Raw genomic sequence first — 12501 nt, 5'->3', positions numbered from 1 at the left:
AGCGATAACCCCACTCTCCGCTTGAGCACCCGTTCCTCCTTGGTAATAGGCAAGCTTGTAAGGCAAGCGCTCCAGCTACTAAAGCTAAAATCCTCACAACATCGTCTTGACATTGAGCAAGGGGAAAAGAAAGTAAAGGACCGATAGAGAGTCGTCAGCAGCAGTGTATTCAAATTAAGTTGCTGTCTCGTTGCGAAGGTTCGATCACTTGCCATTTCAGCTTCCGGGGCCATTTTTTGTCCTTGTGTCAATCGGTCAATCTGCTTCCCTTCTGGAAGGGACACTTAATTTAAATATATTGACAAAAAGAAGCGTCTTGATCGAGCTTCTCTCTCTGCTCTATTTAAGCTCAACAGTTCTCGCATCCTTCTAGCCGCCGGACAAGCTGTAACGTGTGTCCGATTTGAATGCAGACTAGAAGAAAACAGCTCACTATCCTTCCTGTGTGACCATTTCTCGAACCACATTTCCCCCATGTTCCGGATGCCGAACTTTCTCTATTGCACAATCGCAAATCGTGCACAGATCCGTGTGTGTGTGTTCCGAATTCCACCCAGCTCCGAGGGCTGTGATTGGTCGTAGAGAGGGTGATTTTTGGTGATTGAATTTTTCCACGCTCCGGGAAGGAAAAAGGAGAAGCATTACATAAAGCAATCAAACGGATCGCAAGCGAACGAGGGATCAGCCAAGAGCGAGAGTGAAATGACGACCGTCGGGGACGACGACCAGGACAAAGCGACGATCCTAGCGCGAGTGCGCGCGTTGTTGAATGCCGTTTTGATACGTTTTTCGGATATGACAGGATGAATGGAGCCGAACCGAGCCCGGAACCGGATATGAGCCAATCCTAGACCGGGAGCGAAAATAAAGTTATCATCATCATTATCCCCGCAGGGGGTTTTCGCCTTTTTACCGTGGCCATCCCGTCGCACACTCTCGGACGTGCTCTTGTGCCGGGTGCTAGGGCAAACGAACGATTCACCCACGTTTCGGTCCAACATTCAAAAGGTCACCGGGGGAAAGAAAAGGTCAGGCGGGGGCAGATGGTGATTTTTTTCTTATGTTGTTACTGTTTGCCGTCGGGGTGTTTTTGGGCCTCTCGTTTTTACTCATTCATGCATTCGGTGTTCACGCAAGGGTCGGAACAAAAGCGCGAGGTGATGGAACGTAGCGCGTGTTAACGAACGTGATTAGTGAAATAACTAATGATGAATAATAGATATCAATAGCACAAAAGGATGCGGGCAGGAACTGTGTGTGTGTGTGTGTGTTGGCAGCTTTAGTAGGATGATGACTGAGGGGTTTTGAGAATAAGGATGGCTCTCGAGCCTTTTTGGTAAGTATCTGGAATAGTTTAGACTTGGGTTAGGTTTAGGAATACGTGCTTTATGGCTTGATTATCAATAAATTGAGTTGTTGAAGTAGGTTGGAACAAAATGGGGTTTGTTCTTTTCATTTTACCATTTTTTTTAATAAATTTATTTTGTAACTAATTAGTAACTTCCGTAACAAGTTTTTCAAGTACTCAAGTTTTTAGACCATGAAAATTTTTATGAATTATTTTTAGTAGAGAAATTTGTACAAAATCAGCTCGAGGCGAGCTAAGAATACGGCAGCAAGCCGTTATACTTAAACTATAATAAGATGAAATAAAAATATATTTATACCATTTTAGTGTATTTAAAATTCACTTAAGTTCAGTTTTTGATCTTGAGTCCCCCATTTTTTAAATAGACCCCAGTTATAAGTAAAGCTTTTATGGTTCCTTCATCCCTGTTGGGTGGCCAAGATCTGAGAGGTAGTCTTCAGGATGTGTCTCACTAGCTGCAGCTTTTTGTTGTCCAGTAATAAAACTTGTGATGAATCTTTACTTACCGATCCTTCAATCGTTCTAAATCAACTGCAAACGCTGTAAAAAGTTTCCCTTGCGTTAGGAGAAAACTTTCTAGATAATAACTCTAGTTAATAACGCTTTGAGTTAACACAACTTTTACAAAAATCAATACTTTTTAGCGGAAATTCGAAGCCCTTTTTCTATTGCAAAAATTCTTTGCCCTAAAAAGCTTTTTAGCTGTTTTAAACTTAACTGTTTTAATGTTCTTCTTAAATCATATCTTTTCTCTTATCCTTGCTGCTATACATCATACTTCTTATTTTATTTATTTTATTTTATTTTTTCAATGCCGACTCCACTTTATAGAACATTGCCATTATACAGCCTCTCTACGGTACAGATCCTTAAAGTAGCTAATAATTTACGCTTTAATTGCTTGCCTCATCTCAACGTAGACAACACAAGGAAAAACCCACTTCCGATCCATTGCGGTTGGCGTGGTAAAGGACAAGACAAACCAACACAAACAATGGTCCACCAATCTAAGGCCCATTTTAACGACCAAATTGATATTTACCTTAAGCCGCCATTGTCACCGCTCGGTCGGTCGTAATTACTTCGGCGTGTACGTTCCAAAACCAAACCGAAAAAAAAGCTATGCAAATGTTGCTCCTTTCCATCCTGCGTGCGTGTGTGTAAGACACCGCTTGCCCTCCCGGACGTCCGGACCGGAGAAGCCTTTTATTATTTGCCCATTCGTAGCTTGTTTTCGCAGGCCGAAAGATCTGACAGTCCGCGCGGAGACCGGTAGCACACCGGTGGATTAGGATAATTTGATTTTCTTTGTGCAGAAGTATTTGCAGGTGGTGCAGGTCGGTGTGGGCTGGATAGTGTGAGGCCACACAGGGCGCGAAAGCTGGTATTGAGTTTCCTTGTTGCGTGTGCGTATCGAATGTGGAATGTTGAGCTTTGGCAGAGCGGATGAACGTGATCGAGTGGCTGCTGAGAAGGATACGATCGTGCGATCAATTGATTCGTGCTACGGTAGCGTACGATCTTTAGGAGTTTGTGGTGGTGTTGTGCAACTGTGAGGCTTGTTTTAGAGATTTAACAAAAAAACAGCCAGAAAGTCCAGGATCACTTTACTCGAAGATTTGTTTAGGCTAGGTTCTTGCAATCGTTGGCTAAATGGCGACTCGTCCTGACCATGGTCAGACATATGGTAAAGGAAGCTTTTTACACTCATGCTGTTGCAACGTATCTAAAGCGAATTTTCGGAATTTTCGCTGGATAGAGTTCATCGAGCAGATCAGAGAAGCGGGCAGTAGAGCGTTTCTATCGAAGTCGGATCACCTAGATCTTGCGCCAGATGCTTCAGTAGGCCAAGAGGATGGTGACTATGTTCTCCAATTGGACATACTGGTTCAACTTATCATCAAAAAGCACTCCAAGGTCCCTGACACAGACCAGTCCAGGTGCTCCGGCTTTATACTGTAGCGCTAGCTAGTACTTCTATGGATAAGTGTGCTATCGCCACAAGCAGAAGATCACCGTTCAGCACTGGAAGGGTCTCATTAGCTCTTTCAGTTAAGAGTGGTGATTGTCAACCAAAATAAATATAAAATGTTCTAAAAGAATCGAAAATTGTGTTATTAATTGAAACAGCGTAGCTAAACTGATCTAATGTGTGTTCAAGTCGAAAAAGATTGTTTATCTCGAGTTCCGCGTTGTTTGTTCTATTCCAATGGCTGTTCTATGGGCTGTTAAATCCTGTAAGTGCCACTCCATGATGTCATGTCATGTATCTTGAACACGTGACTTTTCGGCACAACAAAACAATCAAATTTCTCTCTCTCTCTCTCTCTCTTGCCGTGGGAACCGCTATCAGAATATCAGCCCAAAACTAACCTATTGAACTGAGATTTCCTGAAATCGCTCGTGCACAAACTCGTATACCACTTATTGCCACTACTACTGGTGGTGGCATCATTATTCATCACATGGGCACAATGGCCACCAGAATAGCTTCGAAACATGCAAATGCACAACGCAATGATGATCTGTTCTGGTTGTAATTTTATCACTACCAACCAATGTCCATGCTCCAGACACTTGCGCACCCCAGTCAAAACAGTCAAGACAGTCGCCCGTCACGTGCCCAGGGCGAGGGTGTTCAAGCACTTACTGCCTCCCGCGCCGACCACGCGCTCGGTAATGATGACGTTGATATAATTTCCCCTTTCTAGCTATCTCAATCTTCTGGCCCCTTGGTTTTAGCCCTGTCAGTGGACATGATGATACATCCTGAAACCACACGACGACACAGCAAACAATAAGTTTGACACCCCTTTTTCTCTACGATCCTTTGGCTGGTAAAAGCTGAAGAAAAACAAGGGCTAGGTGGAGGTTTTTGGGCGATGTCAATTAGCGTGCGCTGCACCCAGCTAGCTGGACTTCCGGGAAAGGATGAACGAACGAACGATGATTCAACGATCCATGAATTGACTTTTTTAATCGGGACAGGGAAGTAATAATTAAAGCGTTTGGTGACGATGGATCCTTTTCAGTTATATGGCCCTTTACGGTGAGGACTATATGTGGTGTGTGTGTGTGTGTTTTCTACCAGCTGGAAAAGTGAAAACTTACACCCTCTTTGATCAATTAGAAGAGTCTGGCAATGCGTGTGGATTAGTCCAGGTGCATTACGAAATCGGATTGTCGATGATCGTTTCAATATGGATAGGTTAGAAGAGGCTAGAACGACACTCGTTTCACATTCAATTATGCTTCAACAGCACAACAAATCACATATGAGTTTGAAGTAGGATGAAAATTACCCCTTTTTTCCTCACCGATACCATCCGTTTGTGTCTCTTCCGGATCGAAAATTCTTCACCCCCGTACGCTCTATTAGTCAGTAATCGTTGAGTCAGCTCGGTGTTTGCATAATGCCGGCCACGTGCCGAAGCCATCCGGACCATCCGGGTGCAATCAATTGAACAAAAAACTCAACTTTAAAACTCAATTACCCATAGATTATGTGTGTCGGCCTACCTACCTACACGGTTGGGGTCCGTATTGTGTTCCATTTCCGGTAAGGATAAGCTACACAGCATTGGTAGCGGAAGGTACATCGTTTCACCATCATAGCTGTGATTTTTATAAAAAGAATTAAAAGTCATCCTTTTGTTTTGTTGATAGGACTATTTAACGATGTAAATGATGTTGATTTCAGCTCCAATCTCATCCAAATAAGCTTGAGAATGCTAATCGTAAAGAATCTCAATCGAACCCCAATCGAGTCCGAATCCTAACCCTAACCGAATCTCTATCGTATTAAAACGGATAAAGTATATTCGTATATTCAAATCTGTTTGTCGAAACCAAAATTCGAAAACCAAAATAAAGAAAAAAAGCGCAAGCGCAAGAGTAAAGTACGCATTTCGAAATTATTGCATTGTGAAATAAAAATTCTACGTCCCAACGACGTGTCGAATAAGATCGGAAAAGATAACTCTTTCTCTTTTTGACAACATCGATCATGGGATCGAAGTTAGTACATAAGAACGAAGAGTTTTTGAATAAAGAGACTTACTTCTGAAACTCATCCCACATAACTTGTAGGTCTTTGGGAGGAACGTTCAAGGACGGGTAAGCTCTTTTACCTGTACCTTCCCTACAGATGTTGGTCCAGCACTCCAGCAGTCGGAAGAATTAGGAGAAGGTATTACCGGCAGCGCCTTCGTCCGCAGTTAGGTACTTTTCCTGGCGATTCCAGCAAAAAAAGGCTATCTCGCCTGACTTGGCAAAGCTGGCGCCGACCGGCAAGCCTTCCCTCCAAATGGTGGTCTCGTACTCCAGTAGTGCTTCCCCACTCCGTCGGAAGAATCAGAGGAATTAACCCGCTTCACCTTAGGAAAGCTGGTAACGCCCGTCAAGCCTGATCCGGGTAAATTTGGCAACGCACAAGGAACTGCGCGAGGGTTCAGGATCTGGTCAGTTCTTCGCCTGATCGGTCCCAACCCAACGGCGGAAGCTTCGCATCCGATTTTGTTCCCGTCAGCAACACTGTCAATTCGGGTCTAATTCGATTCGATTCTTTATAGAGTTTGAATATCACAGGACTAGACACGATCAAAGAAGGACTGTTAGAAGGATAAATACGATTGCAAACAACATTGCATGATGAATCTTTATTCTATCGTTACAAACTATTAACAAGCTAGATTTTAATTTACAAGCTTCCTAAAAGTTGACAATGTTTCTCAACTTAAGCTCCCCGGTTAACTGAAATGTGTTTTCACTCGGCTGGTCGTACCATCATTCTGGAGCTCTTCAGTGATTTTTTGACTCGAAAGCCATACCACATAATACCAGCTGGACGGTCAAGATTTCCAGTAAAATATTCCCCATTCAAATGACTGCAAAGAGAAGAAATAGATAGATTAACAATAGATTAGAGAAGTGTAATCATCATCCACTAGCAGCTGAGGATGCTTAGTACCACTGATGACACTTGTAGAACCACCAAGCTCCACTGGTCCACTCGGCACAGTTCGCCGTATGCTTGTCATTATCCTGATCGTACGTAGAGAACAGTTCATCCTTGTGCGAAGAAAACGAATCACCGGCCGTACCCTTATACCGTCCGACCGATTTTATTACATACTTTTCAGTTTCATTTCCAATTTTAAAATCGTCGTAATGGGCGTACGCAATCACACCGTCGAAATCTTCCAGCACGATCAGCAGCTCATGCTGACGCACCTTCACGATCGCGTGCAGCTTGTCCAAACCTAACCAATGGTCACCGCGTACATCGCCGAAGCCCTCCCGGTACTCGGTCCAGTTGCGATAGAAGTTAAGCGATCCGTTCTGCCGTCGCTGGAACACGATCCAATTGCCGCCGAAGCCATGATTATTCGTCCAGTCACGTGATACGGTAAAGTTTAGCAGGAAATTTGTATTTGGCCGCATGAAGTACACGCCCGTGTCTTCGGGAAGTCTTACGAGCTGGTGCTCTAGATTGATCATCCGTTTTTCGGTTGACGTGGAAAGGTGTTGTAACTGATCGGAAAGATTCCGGAACAGTTGTTGTGTTGTATTAAACATTTCATCTGCTTTTCGTTGCGTGCATGAAGATGAGATGGTTTTAGACGGAATCGTTTGATCTTTCGGTTCACTTAGCCCGAGCTGTATGCTGCTAATGTCACGCTTCAGCTCATCGACACGTTCGTTAAACTTATTTATTTTATCACCCAACAGCTCTATACGCTCCAGTATTCGTGATTCGGTTAATGTCATGGCCGCTTCTAAAGCATATATTCGATTGATCGGAAGACTGTTATCTTGTGCAACCACCGCGATGATTGCGCACTGAAACACTAAGTACCAGAGGCCCATTTTACTCGACACTAGCGAAAATTAGACTGTGCTTCGTAGTGCGATGCGTAGCTACTTATAAACGGTTCGACTAATTTACACTCGTTATCGCTGAGCGGATTCTTACCACACACAGATCTGGGTTTTGTCAGCCGCAAATGGTGTGATAGTGAATGAAGCATGTAAATCACATCTATTGCATGGCTTTAATTGATGCGATAAGAAAAAAATCACATGCGTTGCGATGTTGCATTAGACTCCAATTATGATTAACACAAGCGACGATTAAGACTGTTTAGCAAAAACAAATACCAATGATATTATTGTTTTTGGGTGTGTCCTGGGTTCCTCAAACATCTCTGATAGACCTTGTCTTCCTAAATTATCACACAATTCAGTTACTCCTGCTGTGTACTAAAGCATGATGCCCACAATAGTGCATCTAGCATTTTAGAGGCTTTTGACCCTTAAACCCTTTAAGAGGGTTTCTAATACCCCGTACAGATAAAATCTAATCCGGACCGTTCCACCGTAGTGAGGGTTGATTATTCAACTTCTTCCTCTTCTTCTTCTTCTTATTCTTCGTCTTTTTGGCCTGCGAAGGAAACTCGGTCCAAGGGCTGCAGTTTTCCATCCATGGCTGCATCCGATCTCCGACAAGTTTGACTCCATTTGATCCAGCCAACGGGCTCGCTTTGCTCCTCTACGCCTTGTGTCGAACGGGTCGCTGACGAGCACCTTCTTGTTGGGGCAGAAGTCTACCATACCGGCTTTGACTGCTGTCAGGATTGTTCAACTACGTGCTATCAATAAGTCTCGTAAGCCATTAGGTGGCTGGTTTTAACTAACCAATCATTAAGCCACAGAAAGTAGAAGAATATCTATTTAAGCTGGCGTGAACATAGGATGACCAAATATCTAGGATTGCGCTGGATAGACAGCGATTAGGCCACTGATAGCAAAAATAAAGTAAAGCATATTATTTTATACTCAACTACTAATTTACTAAAGTTACTAAAAAAAAAAAATTCAATTTTATTGCAGTTCTGATAACATGGATGGTGACCACTGTGATTCACTGATGACATTTGTCTAATTTCACATTGTTTACTACTTGTGCAAGAGCTTCTAGAATTCATTAACTCCTCGTGACCGTTGTTAGTGGTGTTTTGCTCTTCTAAATCATAAATTAAAAGCTCGTTAGTGTTAAAATCACGATCGCAAGGCCTCCAGAAGTTGCCACTATTTTGAAAGAAGGTAAACAGATCAAACGGACATTCGAAAGATTGATTTAAAAAGGTAAGTTTTACAGTCAAGTGTGATACACCGCATTGATAAAGATTCCGTTCGTTCCTGTAGTGCCATAACCAAAACATGTCGCATGAAAAGTCTTCCCCGTCGGATGAAATGCACCAGCTTAGCCAAGCGGAGATAGATGCACGTGTAGCGGGTCGTGGACAGTTGCTGCCCCGCTTCGACGGTACCCCCGAAGAGTGGCCCCTGTTCATCGAGCTGTTCCGCACCTCGACGATCTCCTGCGGCTACACGCAAGCGGAGAATGTGCTTCGCTTGCGTAAACATCTGCACGGTAAAGCTTACGAGGCGGTACGTTACTTGCTGCTGCACCCGTCCACCTTGGAATTGGCGATCGCGAAGCTAGAAATGCGATTCGGCACCACGAGACTTATTTGTATGTCTTTGCTGAACAAAATGTGTGACCTTCCGGCACCGAAGGGGGACGAATGGACGACGGTGATGGATTTTGGACTGGCCGTAGAGGGTATATGCCGTGCCATCAGTGCAGCGGGACACGTGGAGTATTTGAATGATTTCCAAACATTGGAGGCGTTGGTTCAGAAACTGCCGGAGGATTTTCAGCTAGAATGGGTTAACCAGAAAGCTAATGTACGACATCCGACACTGATCGAGTTTGGTGAATGGATAGCAAATAGGGCAAAAATTATTTCGCTCACGTAGTTCACGTTTTCGAGTGATCTTAAGTGGCGTTGTGCGTGGAGCACCAAGGTGTGGTAATAGATCAATGCTTAAATCTTTAGATATCCTTTATTTTAGCATTTTGATGAAAGAAATATTAATCGAAAGGCAGGGTTTTCTCAGGCCCGAACCAGCTCGTTTATAGTCCTAGGAAGGAAGCAGGCGTTTGTGGTGGACGACCTCACATCACAGCAGAGACGATCAGCCGGAGAAAACAAGGTACCTGCTGCCTTAAGGCTCTGGTACTCAGTGATGGGTTTTACGATACACGGATTAAACGGACGTGGAAGTTCATAAGGAGCCCCGAATCTACAAAGAATTTTCTCTCTCAATTAACGTTCTCAATGTGATAGGGGACCACCGACGGGCTAAATCCGCCTCTGGGGGTACTCGGTCTCGCTCCAATTTCGATTGGAGCAAAGCATCTATGAACCAAGTTCATTGGTGAAGTGTCGTTCCACTACAGAAACTCTAAATAGATAGACGGATATGACGAACGTATAGCACAGGAATATCTCCCTAATCCCTCATGCTTGTAGTGTGAAGTTATGCACCGAATGGCCGAGCGTCATCCGACCCCTACGCCACCGTTGGTCACGCTCGACGTACAAGATAAGAGGCTGCCTTATGCTCCGTACCATGAATAGGACGAGCACACCCAACAAGCGAGACGGAAAAACAGCGAGAATTATCTTCCCGTTGGACAGTTTAGGAGTGTAGGACCAAAAAAAGGTACCATCCGTGTCCGTGTTTGGGAGCGATTTGTTAACCCCCAACCCCTCCACGTAAAAACACCCATTTGCCTGTTGTGATGTTTCGCTGAACTGGAAAGAAATGTGCAAGGATCGTACCCAAAATGATACACACAGGGCAGAAAAAAAAGGAAGGCAAAGCATATTTTTCCGATCATTTTTCATTGTTACAAAACCCCCGTCGGATAAGGAGCGAATGAAGACGAATAACGGTGTGCGAATTGCGCCGGCCAGTGAGCGGTAGACAGGCAGAGCGCGCGAGCCGCGAGGAGATGATAGTAAAAATAATAGTCCTAATGGAATGGAAGGTCATAAGTCATAAAAACCAACCGAAGCGTAGACCGAAGCGTGAGATAGGCGCTGCGGTGTGGAGTGGACGGAACGCACTTCGAGGATATGGGCCCTTTTGTTGTCCACATTGTGAACCCGGTCCTCCTCTCCGTCTTCTTCCCTTTATCCATCCTGTGAAGCAACGGTCCGTACGTACGAATTCAAGCGAATTTCTTTCCGTTTCCGGACCGAAGGACCAAACGGTATCATAAACATAATGTGAATTTATGTGACCGGGTAACGGGCATGCGGACACACGGTGTGGGTAGGTGTTGCTGGATGTTGGGTAGGATAGAAGCATCTTCGTCTGCTCGATATTTTCGAAAAAAAGAGGTGGAATCGGCGGGGATTGAACGAACCGTTTAGTATTTTTGCTAGTACGATTTTTGCATATATTAAGGTTTAGTGTGCATTGAAAGTTTGTACATCTTTTCCTAAAAGGGATAATAATTGTTAGTAAAATCCTTAACTGGATTAAACTCATCAACAATTCGACGAGCGCTCATGAGGCTGGACACATGCTTCCGGAAGTGAAAGTCATCGATAGGCGATGTCGTTTCGATCCCTACCGTATGCTAGATGGAATGGACATCACCCAGCCAACGATACCAATCTCGGCGATGATGACCAACAATTCAAAGTCTTCTCAGCTAATCAGTGTGAAAGCGGACGGAACCGAAAGCCACATGACGAAGCAAGTAGCATTTTATCTGCCAATTCCTTTAACGAAGTACTAACATTTTCCCACATATCTTCGTGCCAAAAAGAAGGACCTGATTCCAGAATGACTTGATCGATGAATGACTTTGTGTGCAACATCCGGACGTTGGGACCTGTTTTCTAAACACAGGATAATGCACTTGAAGGATTTTCTCTACACGAGGCATCCACAAGTGGATGCGGCACCTATCCTTGAGTTGTGCCTATTGACCTGCTTTATGACAGCTTTTGTAGGAGCGTTGTCACACATAAGGTAAGTGCAAAACGAAATCGAGGACTTTTGAGGAACACCTTACGGTACGGTTCACGAACGCCCGCTGTTCTTTTGTCCATTGAAGTAGTCTTTTTTTTAGGAGGATATGTAACATTTGGAAGTAAAAATGGTTGTCGTTTTTAATTTTAGATTGGTTTAGCGCTAAAACTCTCCCAACCTTGATCTCCGCAATAATATCCGGTTTATCGACTCTTTGACTTTTCGGGACACTTCTGTGTCAATGGACAATGCGACAGAAAACTATGGTCCTCTCTTTTCATCTCTTATCCAATTGCAAAGGACACAAGGAGGCTAGTGTTCCGTTTCCGGTCTTTGCTTCGTGTCCAGAAAAAAAGGTCCACCCATTGTGTTTGCTGCTGCTTGCTCCTTTCCGTTTCTCATTCGGATCCCTTTTTTGTGTGTATGTGTCCTTTTTAGCAGTTAAAGAAAGAAGAGCTACACACGCACGTCATCAATTGTCCTCCAAGCGGAAGAACTTTGTCCGAACGAGTTTCCGATCGAAAATCCTATTGATTTCCGGCTCAAACTTCAAAACCCGTTTGTTGCGCTGCTTGGGCGAAGCAAATTACTTCTTGCGGGGAAACGATCATAAATCAAAGCAAACAATGCTGTGGACCCTTTTTGGAACGGTTGCTGTTGGAGATACGCTGGTAACTTCGATGTTGGAGATGAGTGACAAGTGCTCTTGTGTGTATTTTTATTGTTATTTGCTGGGAGACATTTTTTGAGAAGAAAAGCATCAGGAAAGTAGTTTTTTAGATTAGTTATTTTATTTTTGTGTTTTTTTTTTGTAGCTGCTGTAAGTATTTTCATTTCTTTTCCTTCTATCGATAAACACATTTTCTGTTTTTTGGAGGTGGGAAACTAAGGTTTACATAAATTAACTATAAACGTATTTAAATACAATAATCTCTTGCTCCTTCTTTTTGTTAGCTACACCTATCAGCTACCTATGCCATACCTCAGGACTAACTCTCCCGCGGAGGAGGACTCGTAAAATGTCCGGAGATGTACCAGAAGAGTTCCTTTACGCGTCCGCATGCTTACTTTTTACATATATTGCCCTACGTAAAACATCAAACACACCTACTCCCCATGACCACGTGACTGTTTCGTTCAGAGCTGCCGTCTTCTCGCGCTCACGCTACACCACCTTCTGAACGGAAAGGTGGCGCCGGGATCCCGTGCCCGCTTGTGTACCTTTACACGGCTCG

General features: G+C 43.9%; 3 protein-coding genes across 3 annotated transcripts in view; 1 reads left to right on the top strand and 2 right to left on the bottom strand.

Annotated features, from left to right (window-relative positions):
- LOC126567906 (atypical protein kinase C) overlaps positions 1-9185 on the bottom strand; it is a 162340-nt gene extending 153155 nt beyond the window's left edge. The window contains exon 1 of the mRNA XM_050224262.1: positions 9182-9185. The gene's annotated coding sequence lies outside the window, so the exon portion shown is untranslated. The remainder of the gene's footprint in view (positions 1-9181) is intronic.
- LOC126568349 (ficolin-1-like) lies at positions 6135-7237 on the bottom strand. Its single transcript, XM_050224810.1, has 2 exons — positions 6339-7237; positions 6135-6255 (listed from the first exon to the last, which is right to left on the bottom strand). Exons 1-2 carry the CDS (start codon positions 7235-7237, stop codon positions 6135-6137), a joined length of 1020 nt encoding a protein of 339 aa, XP_050080767.1.
- On the top strand, positions 8591-9193 carry LOC126567613 (uncharacterized). The gene has a single exon (XM_050223830.1). The coding sequence runs from the start codon at positions 8591-8593 to the stop codon at positions 9191-9193; it is 603 nt and encodes a 200-aa protein (XP_050079787.1).
- The last annotated feature ends 3308 nt before the right edge of the window (positions 9194-12501 follow it).

This window comes from Anopheles maculipalpis, chromosome 2RL, assembly GCF_943734695.1.
Source record: "Anopheles maculipalpis chromosome 2RL, idAnoMacuDA_375_x, whole genome shotgun sequence".
Classification (NCBI taxonomy): domain Eukaryota; kingdom Metazoa; phylum Arthropoda; class Insecta; order Diptera; family Culicidae; genus Anopheles; species Anopheles maculipalpis.
Note: the sequence above shows the minus strand (reverse complement) of the source record. Positions and strands in the feature narration are given on the sequence as shown.

Coding starts and splice junctions, on each gene's coding strand:
- LOC126568349 (XM_050224810.1), bottom strand. CDS start 7,237: ATGGGCCTCTGGTACTTAGTGTTTCAGTGCGCAATCATCGCGGTGGTT. Junction 6,256..6,338: donor TTCTACAAGTGTCATCAGTG/GTACTAAGCATC, acceptor TTCTCTTTGCAG/TCATTTGAATGGGGAATATT.
- LOC126567613 (XM_050223830.1), top strand. CDS start 8,591: ATGTCGCATGAAAAGTCTTCCCCGTCGGATGAAATGCACCAGCTTAGC.